Below are 21,819 nucleotides of genomic sequence, written 5' to 3'. Positions count from 1 at the left end.
ATCTTCTTTTAATGAGAAAAAATTATGGTTTCTAAAGCCCTTCTAGGGCCAGAAATCAATAACTTTTTTTCTCCAGGAGTGTCACTGGTGGGGTCCAAGAACGGTTTAAGGACTATCAAGATACCTTGGAGGGGGATACATATGGTTCACAGGACACCCCACTCTAGAAGGCATAGCTGATTGCCCGCCCACTCCAGGAATAATGAGACAAGACATCGGAAAGTGGTTCAAACAGGGCCATTTATTAACTTGACCTATTTATTAATTTCTTAATGAAGCTGCAAACCAGGTGGGGACATAGACAAGGATGGGAGCAGCTGCAGTCAGTGATCTATCTCCAAGACCACCTTCGCAGCCTCCCCTGGGTGATAGCACCTGAGCTCCAACAGTAACCCAAAAGCTGGGTTATCCATTGGCCAACCCACATCAGGAAGATTAACATGAAAGTCCTCCCAATGCCCAAGAATTAAAGAGAGCTCATCCTCCATGTTGGCCCAAGGGGTGTCTCGTTCCCACCTCCCAGGTCCCAAGGCACAAAGAAGTGATTCTGTAGACCTCCCTTCCACCCGAACGGTGTCCTAGGTGCTCACTGAAATCCAAATTTCTTTCAAATCATGCCAAATCAAGCTATTTTAGAAGCCACCCAAGCCAATTTCTCAAGGTCTGTCTGGAAACAGTACGGTGTAGGTGAAAAAGCCTTTGGAAAGGGGGAAAATTCCTACCCGACTCCAAAGCAACCAAGTTAACTTCACACTCCACCAGCGGTGGGAGGGTGGGTCAATTGCAAAATTGAAGCGTAGAAGCTGGGAGCAGCAGACCATAAGTCGGCTCTGGCCACAGCTCCAAAATTTTCCAGCCTCATAACTGCTGAGGCATCTTTTAAAGTCCAACCCCTTGCCATGCAGGAACTCACGATCAAAGCACCTCTGACAGATGGTTATCCAGACTCTGCTTAAAATCCTTCAAAGGAGACGTCACTACACTCCGAGTTAGCATGCCCCATTATCAGAAAGCTCTGGTCAGAAAAGTCTTCCTAGTGTTGGGATGGAATCTCCTTTTCTGTAGTATGAATCGATTGCTTACTCTCTGGCGCTGCACAAAACGAATTTGCTCCTTGTTTAGTATGACATCCTTGCAAATATTTTAAAAGGGCTATCATATCACCTCTTAACCTTCTCTTTGCCTGTTAAACATACCCAGCTCCCTAAGTCTCTCCACACAAGAACATGGTTTCCTGATCTTTCATCATTTTGGCCACCCTCCTCTGGACACTCTCCAGCTTGTCAACATCCCTCTTGAATTGTGGTGCCTAGAACTGGACACAGTATACCTGGTGAGGTCTGACCAAAGTAGAATCGAGTAGTACTATTACTTCCCTTGATCTAGACACTATACTTCTATTAATGCAGCCTAGAATCACATTAGTTTTTTTAGTTCCCATATACTGTTGACTCATGTTTAACTTCTAGTCTACTAGGACTCCTAGATACCTTTCACAAGGACTGTTATCAAACCAGGCATCCCACATCCTATATCTGTACATTTTATTTTATTTTTTTCTGCCTTTGTACCTTAAATTTCTCCGTGTTGAAATTCGTTTTGTTAGTTTTGGCTCAGCTTTCTCTTTTTTTCTATTTCTATTAGTGAACGTAACATAACATAGCCAAAATAAGCACCACATAACATAATTTGTGAAATAAAACAGACATATAAACACTTTGAAGGCTGTTTTACATTCATTACTTATATTATATATTTTATTCCTTCAGTTCTTCCTGTTCTAACAATGCTTGGCATTGATACTGTATATATTACTCTTACTGTTCTTTTCTCTTGAATTAAACCTACTTGATACTATCTTTCATGATTCAACCAATATAAATTTGAAATATACATGCATGCAGTATTTACTTTTCATTAGTCGTTGAAACCAATAATTGCTATTTCTCCCCATGTGTTACTTAGATATTTCATTACTGGGTCCCAATTTCCTACAAATTTACCTGGACTTTCATATTTCATTAAAACATGTCACTTTGTCTAATTCTGCCATCTCAAGAAATTTTAGTGTCCAACCTTGTAATGAAGGGACTGAATTGATCAATTCTGGCCCAGCTTTCTAATCTATTAAGGTCATTTTTAATTTTGATCTTGTCCCCTGGGGTACCTCTCCTAATTTGGTACCATCTGCAGATTTGTTACATATGCCCTCTGTACCTTCATCTAAGTCATTGATACTGGGGCCAAGATAGAACCCTGTGGCACCCCACTAGTCACTTCTCTCCAGGATGAAGAGGAGCCATTGCTGAGCACCAATTGCTGAGCAATTTCCTTCTTTTTCCTTTTGATATGGCCATCACCAAAAAAGCCCTTTCTGTTCTTTAGCCATCTATCCCAGTTTCTTGAGGCACTTCCCATTTTTCTTCTTCACTGGAATAGTTTGAAGTTCTGCCTTCAATATCTCCCTTTTAAGAAACTCCCATCTCTTACGAACCCTTCTCCCTTAATGTTTCTGACCATAAGATCACATCCAGTATTTCCCTAAATTTACTGAAATGAGCTCTCCTAGTAAAATGTGTGTCTGATTATGCTTGACTGTCTAACAAATTCCAGAAGAACATGATTCTTCCTAAGGATCCCACACTCCCCCCCCCCCCCCCATTTAACCAGGTCATCACTGTGGGATAGGATCAAATCTAAAATTGCTGAACCCTTGTTGCCTCTTCCACATTCTGGTCAATTATGTTATTTACATATCAAGTGAGGAGTTTGTTGAACCTTTAAAAAGTGTTAAGGTCCAACGAAGAGTTTGAATTCCAGGGAATATTAGGATAATTGAAATCCTCCATTATCACTCTCTTACTGTTCAGGGAAAGCCTCATCCACATCTTAAGTCTGGCTTGGGAGTCTGTAGTAGACCCCCAACATGACATCTCTGTTGTTTCTCTCTCCCTCAGTTTTTATCCAGATACTCTCAACCTGACTTCTGGGATTTAAGCCATCAATCTCTTCACAGGTGCAATCAGTTCTTAACATATGATGTTACGTCTTCTTTCCCGTTTGCTCTGTTTCTCTGAAAACAAGCTATATCCTTCTATGACTTCATTACAATCATAAAACCCATCCCAACAGGTTTGAATGATACCTATTACATCTTATTTGTTTTGTTATGAGTTCAAGTTTGTCTTGTTTATTTCTCATGCTCTGTACATTAGTATAGATACATCTAAGACCATGGACCATTCCCCATAGCTGCCTATTTAAATTTTTCCTCCCACTGTTAGGTTCATGTACTGTTTGCTTTCTATAGCAATTCCAGCTAAAGTAGATTAAATAAATCATTACCTGAGTGCTAACCCATCATTCCCACTGATCCAGCATATCAACTCTAGTAGGGACTAACAAATTGAGGCCTAAGTTTAGTTTCTCTCTTGATCATGTTAACCCTTAAGTCTTCCACACTTTTCATGTCAAACTAGCTTTGGATGCCCAACTGAAATATTTTGAGTGTTCTTAAATGAGACACATGAGGCTCTCTTCATTCAGATCCATGATAATACTACACTATAGTGTAGGTGCATGTATTTCTTCAAAATGCTGTTCACCCTTCATATCCACAGATGCTTAGCAATAGCAGCTTACATACTGCTTCATACCACACTCAAGTTTCTAAGTGATTTACAATTGTAAGCTAATTGCCCCCATCAAGCTGGGTACTCATTTTAGTGACCTCGGCAGGATGCAAGGCTGAGGCCCTAGCTGGGATTGAACTCACAATCTTGTGGTTTGTGAGCAAGTGACTGCAATACTGGCATTCAACCACTGCACCACTTGGCTCCTAAAGATTCTTTATCCATGGATTCAACATTCCATGGCTTGAAAATATTTCAAAAATATATACATTCCAAAAAGCAAACCTTGACTTTGTTTTTTATATATGAGACACAATTTCATAACATCACTGTATTTAATGTGGCTTGAGCATCCGTGGATATTGGTTTCCCCAGGGGGTCCCAGAACCAAACCACAGCCAATACTAAGGGCTCACTGTATAGAAAAAGTAAAGCTACTTATTCCTACATTAACTACGCAGAACATGAACCAAATTCTGACGTGTCACCCAGTATGTTAAATAGGCTATCCTGCTATTATATACAGTCGGACCTTCTTATACACGGATTTTTTATACACGGATTTAAGCATACACGGTTTGAAAATGTTCCAAAAAAGTATAAATTTACCTTGATTTTCCATTTTTGATAAGGGACACCATTTTGCTATGTCATTATATTTAATGGGACTTGAGCATACACGGATTTTGTTATACACGGGGGATCTTGGAACCAAACTCCAGCGTATAACAAGGGTCCAATGTACTACTGTTTGGATGCTAAACAAAGATGCACAAATTTAAATCTGGAGAAATATGCATATGCTTCCTGAGCTGGGTAGGTTTGAAACTGCTCAGATCTGGCAGGGCTACACAATAATTTTATTTTATGAACTGGCAATTCATTACAAATCACATAATGGTATACTGAATATGTAATCTGGAATTTCAAGATCCTGGATTTATTCTTTGTTATAGGTATTAGGTGTTATCCAAAGACATCATGAATAACACTATTTTTATAATAGACATTTGTGTGTTAGTTTAAATCTGCTACTACAGAAATAATGTAGATTTATTAAAAATGATACATAATCAACAATTTTGATTACAAAATTTCAATAAAGACATATAGCCATGTTTACTTCTTTCCAGTTTTCAATATAAAATGTATATTTTAATTTTATTTAAACATTACTTAATTTAACGTTTATATGTTTGTACACAACATAAACTATCCTCCCCTCCAAAACATAAGAAAATACCTGAGAAAATATAATTTATACAACATTCAGGCAGGAAATCTGATGTTTTCAAGACCACTGAAAGGAGTGAAGGACAGGTCAGTCTAAGGATTAATCCTCATAAAAAGAGGTAGTTTACGGAGGTGGTAGTGGGGGTGGAGGCGGTGGGGGCAGAGACAACAGTGACAACAAAGGATCACATATATTCTGGGTATACCCAGGAGACCATCCCCAGGTTACAGATGGTTGTGGGGGTGGAAAATTTGCCTGATTATTCACAGTTTCAAATAGTGGGGGAGGAAAGGAATGCTGGTGTATTATCAAATTCTCTGGTCTCTGCTGCTGACAAAATTCTGAAGGTTTCCATGGTTCAGCATAGTGATAAGAATAATGCTGTGGAGTGCTTGCCTGGGGTCTAAAAAAGCGTGGAGGTGGTGAAGGATGTGGGAATCTTCTGTTTGAAAAGGTGGGTTGTGGTTCTCTCTTACAATATCCTTCTGAATAATCTGAAGAATGCTGCTGTTGTCCGGGGTGGTAATAAATTCCATTATCATCTATAGAAAGAGAGGAAAATTAATAGATTAATGGCATTTGATTATTCTGGGATGTGTGAAAACATGTGTGCCACATCCAATAATAAGGCAGTTGATGCTAATTTTTTAAAGATATAATAAATTGAGTCACACTACTTTCAGCCTGCCATGCAGTGGCTCTGTCCTCAATATCAATTATATCTCAAACAGCACTGTTCTTTTTCTTTAACTTACAACTGGCACATGCGAAAGTACAAAGGGAAAAGAATATATGAATGGTGAGTCATGTAGTAATCAGTGAAGCTATATGAATGGTAAGTTGAATGAAGAGTTGTACTCAAGAACCATTTTAAGGCCTGTTGGTTGCCTCAGAGAAGCCAAGGATGAACTGAGCAGTCCAAGACTATCATTCTTTCATCCAGCATTTCCTTGTTTGTATGTAAGCCCCACAAGTTGTTAGGGACAAGAGTATTACACATGCAATACAGGAAGGGATACAAGTAATAATTCTGGCCATTGATGGTGGGCATTTATCTGAGATTGGGGGCCACACCTCAAAACTAAAAATTCTCTCAAATGTATTGCTACAAAATATATCCTGAAATGCCCTATAAGGCTTGGGGGCAACTGAGGCTGCTTCAGACTCACAAGATGCCTTTTTTTTCCAAGCAGGAAATTATCTAGAAAGTAAAATATCCCACAACAGTACCATAATATGGCAAAATTCCAACTATGCATCTGGGTGGGGGCATTTGTGGCAAAAAGGGGGGAGGGATTCAGGGGGTTACATACAGCCTGCAGGCAAGACTCTTCCCACCCTTAATCTAGACCAGTGCTTCTCTGTCCTGGTTCAGCATTGTCTTTAATATTTTCAGGGAAAAGAACCCCATATAGGGAGTGCTTAAGTGCACTGATAAGCGGTATAGAAATGGTATTGCTATAAACTCCTTTTAAGTGGAAACGTATTACAGTTGGACCTTCCCTTACATGGGGGATCCGTTCCGGACCCCGTCGCGCAAGGGAAATTCTGCGTAAAGTCAAGCCCCATTAGAAACAATGGGGCTGGTTCTCACGGTGCACACCCAGCGCGCGCCGCATTCTTTCTTCCGGGGCGCGAGAGAAGCCTTTCCGGCACGGCTCCCAGCATATGCTGGAAGCCGCATATAGCGCGCCCACTAGTATATTTTCATTTTTATTCTGTACTCACCATGCACTTCTTTTATACAGTGTGCCCTTCCCTCACACGGGGGATCCATACTGGACCTCCCTCCATTAGGGAAATACTGTGTTTGCTGGAGCCCCATTGAAAAAAATGGGGCTCATGCCCATTGCCTTTTCCAGCACGCGGCTTTCAACATAAGCTGAAAGCTGCGTATGGCATGCCCGCATATGACGTGGGCACACTGGGCTGTTTCTTAAATTTAAAGGGCAAAGACACTGAAAACTATAAGCACACTAATTTATAACACATTAAACAAATGTGCATGATATGCTGTATTTTTTCACACCTATATTTCCAATGGAGATTAACTCTTTCACTGAAACCTTCAGTTTCACAATCACCAGCTGTAAAATTTCTTGACTAAATATTGTCTTGCTATCCATTCGATGACATTAATGAATCTTGTGGCATCTACAAATATGCAACTTACCATATTCTAGTGACCTTAATTTCTTTCTTCTTAATTTCTGAGATTTCTTCTGTTGCTTTGCTGCTCGCTCTTTTTCATCATCACTGAACTCTAAAGCCTGCATTAGAATACTTAGAGTTAACAAAACTGGGAACTGATGAAAATAACAATACTGCACTTACATTGTTTTTAAAGAACAATTATTATTTAAGCTAGTGGCCATAACATCTGAAATGCATTTTGTATTTAATTTTCTGATTCATTCCCATACTGGTGTAGTCCTATATGCCAACATATAGGCTAACAACTTGTCAATATAATTCCTAAAGTTTTACTGAAAAATATAAATCATATCAAAGTCTACTAACTTTGGACTTCTAATGCTAGAAAGCATTGAAACATGGTTGTTCAAGCTTTCTAACACATAAAATGTTTCACAGTATTAATAAGGAGGATTCATTTTTTCATTATAACATTAATGAAAAAATAAATGTTTTCTGTTTGCTTGTTTTCCCCTCTCAACTCTGGTAAGCAATAATCCTTCTAAGCATCCCTGCTCTCTTTCTCAGCCTGCCATCTCCATAGCCTTGTATTCTTTAGTCTCGTGTTACTTTCCAGCCCTGTTTCTTGTTTGTTCAACATTTGTGCTATGTATGAGACTGGAGGCTGGAGACATCTGCAAGATGAACAAGCAAGAAAGCTGCAGACACCACCTCAAAGGTGGAAGCAGGCAGATAGCAGCAAAAACCTTTGGGTTTTGGAGGTTTCCTTATTGGGAATGTGCAACCTGTATAGGATTCCATGTAGAAAATGATACTGATCATGTACATTTATTTACTTTATTACAGGAATGGGCACAGTCAAAACCCTCCCAATCTTTGAGAGGCTGCACCCGCTTTCCATTCCATCTCCCTCACAATAACAAAATGCTATGACTGACAATGAGAGAGAAGAAGGGGAATACACAGATTCACACTTTCTAAAATGCTTTGATTGCAAAGCAAAGACACTGGGGGATAGTGACTGGTCAATCTGCTCCCAGGGCCTCTAGAAGTAAGCAAGCCATTTTTGAAGAGGGAACAATCATGCTTCCTTTGTTGAGAGGAGATGCAAAGCTGCAGATTTTATTCTGCTCCCAGCAAGGTAGGTGTAGCTACCTGCTCTCTTTTAACATGTGACGCTCGCTCCTGGGCTTCTGGAAGCAAGCCAGGCATTTTTAAAGGAAGCACCCATCATTTCTATAATTGGGGGAGGTGATAATAAGCTGTTCACTTCTCTTACTGTGTATTGCTTTCTGTGGCAACCTTCAACAGCCAAAATAAGGCTGAATGGGATAGGGAAGAAGCACTGAGAAAGCATAAATAGAAGTTTGGCAGCATGCAATCTGTGGACCACCATATTTCCTGTGGAAACAGCTTTCTCCATTACAGAGATGGAGAAGTACCTAAAGATCAAACGCAATGCACTTTCTTACTGTAGACTAGGGATGGAAATCATGTGACCATTGAGATCTTGATGAACCACCAGTCCCAAAAGAACCAATAGTGAGGTATAGTGGGAGTTACATCCATTAACATCTAACCCTGCCATTCATTAAAACCTTTCAGAAGCTTAAGAAATTTACTTTAAAAATTCAGGATTCAAAATAAAATTAAAACATAAAATCTATAAAAACCCAAACTATTCCTTGAAAAGATGCAGACCTAATTTATAGGGCCCTGTGTCCAGAGAGAGAGAGAGAGAGAAACTAGCTACAAGTTATCATTCGGATAAAAAAGCAAGTTTCTCCAGGGAGGTATTTCATTTTCTAACACTAAAAAATTAAAACAAAACTACAGATACTTGTTAACTGATTTTTTTCTGCATACAGAACTCCTCAAATATAGCTGAAGAGCACTTTAAACTGGAACCATTTGTACACATTCAAGTGTAAATTCATTACACAAAGGATGTTACTTACCTCAGGAGGTGGCTCTAAATCATTCATCCATGATGCATCTGATCCTTTCTCTCTAAAAGATGAGACAAAGAGAAAAAGTCCACAGACTGGACACTAGCTGCACATGCAAATTTGTTGCCCATTTGAGAGCCTCCAGAAACCCAAATAGTATTTTAACATCTGAACACTATGGGATCAGTTACCTAAGATCCTGCCAAAATCCTAGGAAGATATTTGGATGTCTTGTTGTTTTGGTTTTTTTTAGGATTTTAATTCTCATGGGTGAAGAAAAAGCATGGAAAATGGATAACAGCTTTCAAATATTTCTTCTGTGAGGGGGACTACCTCATGTTAAGAGAAAATTAAAAATTTGCCTTACAACTGCCAAAAGCATGAACCTGATATCAGTTTCAAATCTCACCATGGCCACAAATGTGTTAGATGCAGTTATTCCCAAAATTTGACTGTCACCCAGATGGCTTTTCTTTAGCCACCCCTAGACTGTGGAACAAATTGTCAGAAAAGATTCAACAGCTGGATATGCTGTTTGAATTTAAAACAGCATTAAAGACTAGTCTCTTCCAGCAAGCTTATCCAGATGTTTTTTTAAATGAATTTTAAACTATGGACTGATTGTTTTAATATGTATTAATCTTACATGTTCTTTTAAACTGATGCTATGTATTTCAGCTGTCTTATGTGTTTTTAACTTGATATTATGTCCTATTAACTCATGTTATGTGTTGTATTTTAATCCATTACTGTTCCCTGTCTGGATCCATGGAGATATGCAGGAAAGACAGAAGCAACAGGGGTCAAAACTGTATTAGAAAGTTGAGGTTAAAAAAAACTTATTTAGAGTCCAGACTTACGGTTTTATTTTTTCTGGAAATATATACTGGGTGAAGCTCTCAACCGATGGAGCAAAATACACAGCATCATGTATTTTAATATCTTTAGATTCAATATGCTCAGGACTGTTAAACTGCAGTACATAAAATGGATGAGATACAGGACCAAATACCTCAAAGATCTGCAAGACAATAAATGTTAAAGCTTAAAGAAATATAACAAGTTATATAACTACAGGGCACCCCCTATTCTCACTGGGAAGGCAAACAAGTGAATGGTGGAACTGTCCGGGTAATAAGTTGTGACTGGATGAGAATCTAGTGTGCAGACAGGTGTAGACCATGGTAATGAGCTAAGTAGACCAGGTGATTGTATTAACTAATTAGAAAGGTATAATTGCCTTGTGGATCTACTGGGTCTTGGGAGCATTCATTGAATCCTGCTCTCCATGCTGCTGAATCAAGATTTTGTACTGTGCTATTCATATTGTTCTGTTTGCTTCAGCTTTTTGAGGCTTCTGTTAAATAAAGTTTTGTTAAATTTCCTCAAACCTCTGCTATCATTTTTTCTTTAATAGTCACACCCCAACAGGAACCTAACATAAAAGGATTCCTGCAAGGTGTAAAAAATAGCTTCAAATTTAGTGTTTCTGGAACCACTTTGGGAAGCATTGTAAGGGTCACAATCTTTTTCCCTCTTAAAAAAAGGTAAGACTGCTACCAAAAAGATCTATTTATTAATACTTTTTGAAAACACAGATGATGCATTTACATGCAGAATTCTCATTTGGTTATGTGTGCGTATGTGCCTCCAAATCACCTGCAGCTGTCAAGATCAGACAGGATCTGGTATCTTTAGAGTTAAAGTATAAAACCAGACTCACAATTTTATTACATGTCAAATGGTACAATTGCAAATCCCACATTGTGGCATGTAGCCATCTAAATCCTCTCTCATGGTATATACTGCTTTTGATATAATTGAATTAAAAACTAAGGACTCCAGATTCACAGCTGTTATCTGGCAGTCTCGGAATTCTACCATCTGGACTGGGCCTTACTTATTACACTCAGCTGAACTTTTCCAGGTTTTGCCTTCACTGGCAAGAAATGCCTTAAGGGCCATTCAGCAGTAGAGATTTTTGATTTATTTATGTAAGGATTTATATCCTGCCCTTAGACAGCACATTTACACAGCACTCCAAATATGGGTGGTTTTAAAGACCAGACTGAACTTCAGAATAAAAGAATGAGTAAGCTCCCTGGAAACAAAGCATTGACCCTCATCTCTGTGAAAATAAAATGAAAGCAGGAAGGTCTTCTCTATTTCTCTAAATATTTTAGAGATGAAGATATTTATTTATAAAAAATAAAAAATAAACTCAGTTTAGCAAGGAAGTCATATATATATTCCCTGAAATGTGCTATTGATATAAAATCTACTGAGTGGCAAACTACATAAAATATCTGGCCCACCATTGAATTTCAGTATCTTAAACTAAAATAAGCTACTTTTTTTAAAAAAGCAACAACTTTCTGTATAAGTTTTAAAATCATCAAGATACTATGCAACAGAGGAGTTAAAACTGACTTTATTTTTTACAAAAAAAAATATTATTCAGGATTTAAACATACCATTTGCAATCCACAACAGTCATGGGGTCTATCAGAACTGCTAATACTAGTAATATTGATGACAACAACAAACAATGAAGCACCTATAACCTAAAATATTCATTTGACCTTGTTTCTTTCTTAGGCTAAATCCAATGTCATTCCAACACAGAGTAGACCCATTAAATTGATAGGAACTTTTAGTTGACAGCAGTTTCAGTCCAATTGATTTCAATGGGTCTACTCTAATTAGGACTAATATTAATTTAACTCTTTGCTGTCATTAATTTTTTTTGTCTAGATTATGCTGCTCTTACTTTTATCTGTTTTGATCTTTTTGTAGTTGCTCAAAGGTTCCTTCCTATACAATATATAGTATATAATACTAACAATTATATCTGTTCAGTTGTTTGTCTCCTCATCCCCCAAAAAACCTTTGAACACCCGTAACAATTAGTAAATAAAAATTAGGAGCCCTGGTGGCGCAGTGGTTAAATACAGCCACTCACTCAAAACCATAAGGTTGTGAGTTCAATACCAGCAAAAGGGCTCAAGTTTAACTCAGGCCTGCATCCTTCCAAAGTTGCTAAAATGCATACCCAGATTGTTGGGGGCAATTAGCGTGCAGTTGTAAACCGCTTAGACACTGTTAGTTCAGTATGAAGCAGTATATAAATGAAGCTGTTTGTTTTTCTTTTGTTTTTAACAATATCTAGAAACCTATCATGTCCAGAGTGTAAAGATGCAAGAACTACTTTATAGTCACATGATTTGCTCACCTTTCCAACTGAGCGACGATCATCTTTGAAAAGTACAGTATCTTCATTCACAGGTGGCAGCCCTTTTTGGGACTCAACAATTACTAAAATGAAAATATTATAATGTTGAAAAGGATTTTGTAATTATTTCAAAAAGGAAGGTAAAAAGTACTATATCTACTAAAGATGTATTGATGTCAGATCTGCCATAACAGCTCTTAACTCTAATAATGATCTATAGCTAATTACAAAAGGAAGCAAATCAGCACTGAAGAATATCATAACCTGTACTAAAACAACATATTACATTCTGTGCCCAGCTCACAAACGTAATGTATATAATTACAGTTCAGAAATGAGGCATATATTGAACTGAAAACTGAAATAACTGCAATGTCTATTTGTTGACATACAAAATTCTTGCCAACTCGTATATGGCTACTAGTAGCACAGAAGCAATTTAGAGTAGTGTAGGCTATGCTATACAGTCCTAGCAGGAATTCCCCTTGGGACACAATGGAAGAGGAAATAAGCTATAATTTAGCTATTTGTGTCCAAAGATATTCTACTTGAGTTGGAGTGATGAGCTCTTGAGATTAAAAATAGGCAAACCAGGGCTTGCCTTTTATATGCAAGACAAAAGTAGTAAAGAAAATAAATCTCAACGTTAATAAAATAAAATTGTACTAGCAATAGCAAGTACATTTCTATAGTGCTTACCAATGTACTAAGTGGTCTAAAAGGTGTAAGTTAACTGCCCCCAACCATCTGGGTATTAATTTTAGTGACCTACAGAAGGATGTCAGGCTGAGTCAACCTGGAGCCTCTGGTTGGTACTGAACTCACACCCTTGTGGTCTGTGAGTGAGCAGCTGCAATACAGGCATTTAAACACTGTGCCACCAAGGCTCTATATGTGGCAAGACAACCAGTGGACTATGACTCTCAAGACCAGGGTTTGAATTCCCATTTGGGCCATCACATTCTTTTAGTCTCAGAGGAAGGCAAAGGCATCTCCCCCAAACATCTGCTAATGTTAACTACAATCTAAGCACACAACAGGCTTTCTAATTTGTAGCAATAAACAATGATAAAGCAATAATATGGGGCAGAGTGGATATTAATGATAGTTGACTTGAAGGAACACAACAACAACAAATATTTTCTCAGCAGCTTGATCATATAGTGGGATGGATTAGCTTAAAATATACAATTGTGCACCTTGTGGTAAATCATGAAATTTGGCATGAGCTTGCTTACTAAATATTAAATAGATTTGAGTGTTCAGATATTCAGCACTGTTCAACTGGCTTCAGAAAACAATATCAGCTATTTTTCAAAATGGTGGCTGTGTACAAGTGCATTGTGGGGGGAAAAACCAAGTTTGAACTTATTTGTTCTGGATAATATGATTCCAACACCAACATTTTACTCAAAGGTATCTTACTCAGCAAGATACATAACAGTTACTTTTACTCAGCAATATATACATGCATGTACTGTTTTGGACTTGTTTAGATGTGCAGACAAATGAAAGAATCGAAAAGCTAACTAATGTCTACACTAAAAACATAAGGCATTAAATAGAAATCAGCAAACAGAAATAGAAATGTATGGATTTTCCATAGGAAAGTTTTCATTTTCAAAGGAAACCATATGTATCACATGCTTACCTAGATGACCAATGATGCTGGAAATCTTCCCAAAAGGCATCAGTTCAACAGATTCAGGCAGAATTATTGTCACATCTTCGACACAAAGTGTATCTTGCTGGATGAAAAGTTTATGATTAATTTTCACCTAGAGTAACTATCCTGAATATTCTGAAAAATTTGTATTGGTCTTTGTGAAATGCATGTAACTCTCAGATCTACTGGTCAAACCATTGTATGCATTGTGATACATACTGTGCCCATGAGAAATCGAGTTACAAGAGGTCTCTTCAGGCTGTCTCCCTCCAGATCCCTAAAGCTATCAAACACTGCACAAACACAGCAGCCTCCTATCACATGAGCCTATAGCTGGGGAAAGGAAGGGAGAGATTCTACAGCACATGTCCAGGTCCAATGTAAGTGAGCAAGGGGTAGTTTGGCACTGGCTGACATTGTTAAAATGCAACTAGATAAATAGGTCCCACTCCAGTGAGAAGGTAACAACTTTTGGTGCAGTCATGCTGGCCACATGACCACCAGAGTAGTCCTCGGACAACGCTAGTTCTTTGGCTTAGTAATAGAGATGAGCACCTCCACCTACAGTCGGTTATGACTAGACATTCATGTCAAGCGACTACCTTGACCTTTTAACATTAAGTTGGGACCCCAAAAGATCAACAGGGGAATGGAAAAGATAGCCTGCACTGAAATAAAATGTGTCCTCAAAGCCCATGCAATCCCAAAGTCAAAAGAGTCCCTTGGATAAGCTCACAGGCCCTTTTTCATGCAAGAAACGCTGTTTCAGACACTTTTTGTTCTATTCAGAAAATAATGGAAAATGCTCATAATTTAAGAAATCAAGGAAAACTAAGATTCAAAACTGGTTCCCTTTTAGTGTGGTTGAGGACAAAACTGAATATTGTAAGTAGGAGACAAGGTATCTAATCCAGGATTTGGAAGGGAGGTAGTTGAGTTTCCATACATAAAGTCTCCCCTGCAAATACCTATTCCTCAGCCTATTTGTACATGATGCTTTTCCAACTAATTTCTGAATCCTAAAGGAAAATAACTGTAAATGCATGATACAGACATTTCCAAGAATCAATACACACAGAAGGCTCTAAATACCCTTTACTTCAAGCCTTCTTCCCATGTTGAATATCCCTCTGCCCAAATGTTTCCACTATCTTGCAGAGAACAGCTTTAAATCATGTATTTTTCCAAGGGCACATTAATTTTGCCTTTTAACAGCACAGAGAAGATTCTTAGACATACTTACTTTAGCCATTTCACCATTTTTTGTAGTGCTGCAAGAGGTATCTTCATTCTTACTTTGCTGATCAGCATCATCTTCAGACAGCATTGGAAGACAGGAAGAAGAGGAGGAGTCAGAAGATGAACTGTCTGTATCAGTATCACTGCACAAGAGTGAAATTTTATTTTTCAACATATATCCTTCCACAGTGTTCAAATCATTCCTCAGGTAAGTTATTTGTATCACAAAAGTAAAAAATGATGTGTGCATAACAGCCCTGTTATGACAGTGAGCACAGGGCCATAAACTTGGTCATGGTAGCTTACTGAGATGTATGCTTGCTACTAAAACAGAGAATGTCCTAATTCTTGAAGTATTTTGCATGATTGTAGGAAAATGCAACTTTTCTCCTCAGTTCCATACTTTGGTCAGGAGGCAGAGTTTATGCCTGAAGCTCTGAGACTTGCTTAGTAACAAGCAAGATTCTTTGAAAGCACTCTGTTTGTTAAAGAATAAGATAAGAGCTGAGACTAGCTACCTTGCTCTTTTTAAGGCTTTCCAAGGGTTATTAAAGGCTCATCCTTCTTTAAGGCTCTGAAGAGTAGGGATTCCTATCAGAAAGTTCATCTAATACCAAAAATATATTTGTGTCCAATAAGAGATGTTTTGCCATGCAAAATAAGCTACACAGAGCTGCTGCAGAAGATAGAGATATCCTGTAAGTAGTGCCAAAGGCAAAACACAGTCATACATAACTCTTTGAGGTCTAAAGAACAGCTTTTAAAAAGTTATTAAGTCTGATGGTGCTGAACAAATAAAGCTGAGGATCCCCTAACTGCTATGTCACTTTTGCTTCACAAATTCAAACACTAAATATTATTTGTACCACTGAACACTTTCAAATTTTTGTAACATCACCAGGTTAATTATTCAGGGAGAAAACATGCCCAACAATGTCCAGGCCTCCCTCCGTTTTCACAGGGATCCGTTATGCCCCCCCCCCCAATGGAGAATTGTGCATATTCAAGCCCTGTTGGCTTGAATGGACATGCGTACCTGTGGGCACATGCCCCATTTCAACTCCCTCCATTCGTCTCCCATGTTTAGTCAAGGGACTCCGATACCAAGTCTCCGAGAACGGAGGGAGAACTGTAATTTATGGCAATGAAATCAGAAAATGGGCAGGAAACCCCAAAATATGCAACACAGCACTATCTCTTCATCCAAAACACTGAAATAACTTAACATAAACGCTAGGTAATTTTAAGCACCAAAATTAAATCCTGATTGGAGGTGAATGGATAAATCTAGGACAATCCTAACTTTGGTGTTCAGTTTTATATCTTTGCACTTCAGTATCTTGTCTAGTTCTTTCATAGCTGTCCTTCCCAATACTAGTCTTATTGTGATTTCTTGACTGCCCTTTTCTGATCAATGTTTGAGCCAAGTCTTGGGGAATCCTTAACTATCTCAATTTCATCATTGTCTAGAAAGACTGAATTTCTGTAACTCCTCTGTGGTCATTATTTTTGTTTTCTTAATGTTCAATAGTAAGCCTGCCCTGGCGCTTTCCTCTCTGACCTTCTTTAGTAGTTGTTCCAAGTCTGTGACGCTTTCTGCTAATAGTATGGTGTCATCTGCCTATTCTAAATTGTTGATGTTCCTTCCTCCTATCTTCACACTTCCTTCCTCCGAGTCTAAACCTGCTCTTTGTATGACATTTTCTGCATACAAATTGAACAAATTGGGTGACAGTACGCAGCCGTGCCTGACCCCGAGTGGGAACCATTTTGTTTCTCCATTTTCGGTTCCGATGGTAGCCTCCTGTCCAGAATACAGGTTACTCAACAGGACAGTCAAATGTAATTGTACACACAATTTTAAAAATCATTCTGGAGATTTTTCCAGTGGTAGAATTCAAAGATATAGCTGTGTTAGTCTGTGGAAACAGTCTGTACAAAGACGTTGGCAGCATGAGCTTTCCTAAACTCAAGAGGCATCTGAGAAAGTAGACTTAAGTCTAGGGAAGCTCATGCTGTGAACTTCTTTATTTAAGTTGGTCTCAGAGGTGCTACAAGATCTCTCTACATACTGAGTCCATCATTTTTGTGGTCTATGCAGTCAAAGGCCTTGCTGTAGTCTAGGAAGGCCATGCGGGTTTTCTTTTGCAATCCCCTGGTGCACTCCATTATTCATTGTTTCCAATGTGATCCCTAGTGTCTTCCTTTCCTGAACCCAGCTTGCGCCTCTGCCATTCATACTTATATAATTCTCCCCATGTATATATGAAATTCCAATATTGAATTGCTGTGAATCTCAGGCATTTCCATTTGTGACTGAGAAAGAGGATAGAGAACCAATACACAGAAGAGCTATAGAAAAGGGAAGAGAGGACAAATGACACATGGAGAGAAGAACCACTCCAAGCAACAGAAAAATAAACCACCAGGTCATACAAGGCCTACAGATGTCCTCCCCCTGAGAAATTTGCAAGGGCTGCATTCACACTGCAGAAACAATCCAATTTGACACCACTTTAACTGCCAGGGCTCAGTGCTATCCATCTCTGGGAACCGTTTTATGAGAGATTTAACCTTTCTGTCAGAGAGAAGCAACAACAAACGGCAGGTGCCACAACTAACTACAAATCCCAGGATGCCATAGCACTGAACCACGGCAGCTAAAGTGGTGTCGAATTAAACCATTTCTCCAATGCGGAGGCAGCCACAATCAGCCATTTTTGTAATGGTATGGGTGCATATTCATTTAGGCTCAATTAAATAAATACCAATGGCCCACTGTAATGTAACAGAGGCCAAAAGATGGATAGATAGATGGATAGATAGATAGATAGATGTCATCCCTCTGCATTTGTGGCTTTGACTTTTGCAGACCTGATTATCCAGGGAGTTGGTTACTATGTTCTCTCTAGGAACCTGTAGGTCCTTGAGTGCAACCAGAGAGTTGCACTGGAGGAGGAGCTAGAGATTCCTAGAGAGAGCATGTTAACAAATGCACAGTGATGGAGGGACATCCACTGCAGATGGTGGCAGAGGATCCCAGTCAAAGTGGAAAGGCCGCAGACGACATCAATGCCAGGCTTTTGCCTCTAGGGCTCTCTAGGCCCAAAAGACGCCGCAGAAGCGACCCACTCTGACGCCCCTCAGCCTCCTCCGCCCGAGAGCGGTGGAGACAATAACCCTGAGCCAGGGCAGCGGAAGCGGAGGCAGAGGGCCTCTCTCTGTACACTGGCCCCTCATATAAAGAAGTCGTCAGCCACCCACCTTTCGGACTCGGAGGAAGAGGCGCTGCTGCTGCTGCTGCTGCTGCTTTCCTCCGCCTCCGCCTCCGCCTCCTCCGGGGCAACTGGGCTCATCCTCTCCGAGGGCCCATCCGCCTCCAGACTCGGGGAAGGAGCGGGAGCAGCCGGGGTGGGCTCCTCCTGCAGGGGGCTGTGCTGAGGCTCCTCGGGGGGTCCGGGGCCCGGCTCCCCTCCTTCTCCGCCATCTCCGAGCAAAGAGGGACCCTCCTTCTCCTCCTCCTTCACCGGAGGACTAGGTCCGAGCGGCTCCCCTTCGTTGCTCCCTTCAGTAGCAAGAGGCCCTGGTCCTGAGGGCGCCTCCGCCTCCGCCTCCGCCTCGCCGCCAGCCACGCTGAGCGCCTGCAGCTGCAAGCCCTCCACCTCCAAAGAGCCATTCACCGCCGCCTCTGAGGCCTCCGGCTCCTCCATCTCGCCACGCGCGGCTCCCTGGTTACGACGTCACTTCCGGCCTGCTGGGGCTTTCTCCAACGGCTGCCGAGCGCCCTGGAGGCCGGGCGACTTCCTTTCCTTCATAATCATCTACTGCGCATGCGCCACTTCCAACGCTGACCCTACTTCCGCCTTTTTTGGGACTTCAGTTCCCAGAAACCTCCGTCGACTCCGTCAATGGTCAGGGATTGTGGGAAGTGAAGTCCAAATGGTCTGAAGGAGAGTACTGGGAACTAGTACTACTGTGTAGATTATTATTATTACTACTACTACTAGTAGTAGTATTCTGTACACTGGCCCCTCATATAAAATGAAACACTGCTTTGTACTGGGTTTTTTTACATCCATATAATCTATATTATATTACTCATAGTATATAACTTTTAAAATAATTTATAATTTATAATATAATATATAATATTATGCATAGCATATAACATTTTAAATTATTTATAATATTTATAATATCCTATAAAATTTCATATTATTTATAATATATAATATAGTATAATATATATAATATGAGCAGAAAATTGACTTATAAAAAGACAGTTAAATACAACACATGATTTTGAGTCCTTTGTAGGTCTGTCGTGGGTAATGAAGGTGCCTCCTCTTGCCCTCCTCTCCTTATTTTGCCTCCTTCCCCCACGTTTCTGCTTCCTCACCCTGACATCTTTTCTTTCTCTGCAAAGCCTCATTACATGGGGTTTTTTACTATGTTAATTTTTATCCTCTCAGAAATACAGAGCTAGTGTGCTTTACCTGGAGCACATCAGCATGCTCTGCATAAGGAAAAATGAAAACAAGACATTACACAATAAAGATATGATTCCATGTTTGTGGGCATTGGCCAGGATTGAAATTGCCAGGGCCTGGAAAACTGGAAAGTCATCATGACTGATTGGTGGCCTCGATTTTGGAATTTTTGGCTTATGGAAAAGCTGACTGATCTATCTAGAAGGTTGCGGGGTGGGATCTTCCTCTGCCTTTTGAAGAGCAGTGGTCCCCACTTATATCTTATCTCAAGACATTGGAGTGGGTCTTCCTTTGTAATATGATTCCCTTTCGATGATTGAACTGGTGCAAAGGAGGTATCTCTGCATTCTGAGTCCATCTCTATTTTTATGTAATGTTGCCCTTTTACATCCCATGTGACTCTGAATTTTTGAAGCTGGTTTTTAAGGATCTGTATTTTAGCTTGTTTTTGTTTGTATTTATTGTTTTCTGCCTTTTTTTGTAAGCAATAAAAAAATTAAAAAAGGAAACATGTCACATCCTCCTGGATTTGCCTCCCTATCAGTCAGCGGTGCAGACTCAAGGCATATTCTACCTGATGCAGTGCCCTCATCGGTTAGCCTTCATGGTGCCACATGAAGCAGATTCCTTCCTCTGCTACAGTCCTACCTATAAATGGGGGATCCCTCCTCACTGAACAGTTGGTGGGAAGAAAACAGTTTTGGAGTGGGGAATGGTAATAGATGTCTGTTTAGTTTTTCTTCATGTACAGGGTGAGTCAAAAGAATGGTGCAAAAGTAAAGCTGTTCTCATTAGGTTTTGCACCATTCTTCTTCTTCGTGGTCTCTGCGAATCATACAAATGGGTTTTACTGCGCCTGCGCAGTGCTGCTCGGAACCTTCTGGAATCACTGGGCAGAGTTAACTCTGCAACATATTGAAACTTTTTGGCGGTAACTCCGCCCACCCGTTATAAGGCCCCTGCCTTCCCGCTCTTTTCCCCAGTTCCTTTTTTCCGCCGCGCTCGCTGCTCCTAGGAACTTTCGCTTGCTCTTTGAATCACTCTCGTTTTTTGACCTTCGGACTGTTTTTTGACTACTCTCTCTCTCCCGCCCCTGGTAACTCGGACACTCGGACTGTTTTGACTTCGGCTTTGGATCTCCTTGACTCGCAAGATGTCTCCCCCTTTTAAGAAATGTGACATCTGCAGCGGAAAGGTTCCTGTCCAGGATCCCCATTCCTCTTGCCTCTTCTGCCTGGGCCGGGACCACGACCCTAGGGTCTGCAGCCTCTGTAAGTCCATGTCCTCCCAAGCCCGTAAAAATCGGGAGTCGCGGCTTACTTCTGTCATTGCCCAGGGCAAGATCAGGGAAGGGGACCCTCGCCCGGCGTCAGCTCCTTCTGCCTCGGCTCCACCTGCCCAGGCTCGCAGCGGCCCTTCCAGCGCTCCTCCTTCTACTTCTCTGGGGCAGGACAAGGGGAGTTCGGACTCTTCTCGCCAGCCGGCCCGAGATGCCGCTCCCAAACCCCTGAAACATTCCCGCACATCGGGGTCAGTCGGGCAGGAAACGGCTACCAGCCGTACGGAGGGAGTTCCATCTGAGACACCGGGAACGTCCCGGGCGGCCCCGGAGAAAAAGAGGTCCAAGTCCAAGCCTGGTTCGGACCCCACTTCGAGGAACACCGCCTCCGAGGAACCCTCGGGCTCGAGGGATTCCGTTGCCCGTACCGAAGAGCGAGCTGGTCGGACGGCTACTATCTCGGAGTCTCCGATCCAGTTTTTCCCTCCGGATGCACCGCCTCGTCACAAGTCAGCCAAGAAGAGGCAGTCTTCGGCCCCGGAGGCGACCTCATCCTCTTCGGCTAAGAGGTCCAAGTCGACCTCCAAGACTAGCTCCCATACGGGCTCACCTTCCAAGAGGCGCTCGGACGATGCTTCCCTCCCTCGCAAACCGCACCGGGAGTCCCGCCGTGACCGTCCGCGTCCCGGCTCCCCGGGACGGGTCGACCCTCTGGCCACGCCTACGGTGGACAATCCTTCTCCAAACCTTCACCATCCGACTGCGAGTCGCCTTCGGGACACCGCTGCCCAGACCGTGCCAACTCAGACTCAGTCGGCGACAACGCTCCCTTTCCTCCTGTCGGACGACGAGGAGGTAGCTGATCAGCCGCCGAGGTCTCCTTCTCCAGTTTTGCTGGCTCCACGCTCTCCGACCGATCCGCAGTATTATTACGACTCGGAGAC

At 40.9% G+C, this 21,819-nt stretch overlaps 1 protein-coding gene across 1 annotated transcript; it reads right to left on the bottom strand.

Annotated features, from left to right (window-relative positions):
* Positions 1-2,651: 2,651 nt before the first annotated feature.
* On the bottom strand, positions 2,652-18,839 carry NAF1 (nuclear assembly factor 1 ribonucleoprotein). The gene is made up of 8 exons (XM_089525581.1): positions 18,371-18,839; positions 15,111-15,249; positions 13,853-13,949; positions 12,202-12,284; positions 9,830-9,990; positions 8,979-9,030; positions 7,040-7,136; positions 2,652-5,408 (listed from the first exon to the last, which is right to left on the bottom strand). The coding sequence occupies exons 1-8, from the start codon at positions 18,814-18,816 to the stop codon at positions 4,990-4,992; spliced, it is 1,494 nt and encodes a 497-aa protein (XP_089381707.1). The 5' UTR covers positions 18,817-18,839; the 3' UTR covers positions 2,652-4,989.
* Between the last annotated feature and the right edge of the window lie 2,980 nt (positions 18,840-21,819).

This window comes from Sceloporus occidentalis, unplaced genomic scaffold (genome assembly GCF_023333645.1).
Source record: "Sceloporus occidentalis isolate IW3139 unplaced genomic scaffold, rSceOcc1.0.p SCAF_5, whole genome shotgun sequence".
Classification (NCBI taxonomy): domain Eukaryota; kingdom Metazoa; phylum Chordata; class Lepidosauria; order Squamata; family Phrynosomatidae; genus Sceloporus; species Sceloporus occidentalis.
The sequence above is the reverse complement of the archived record's forward strand: the minus strand, read 5'-3'. Positions and strand labels throughout refer to the sequence as shown.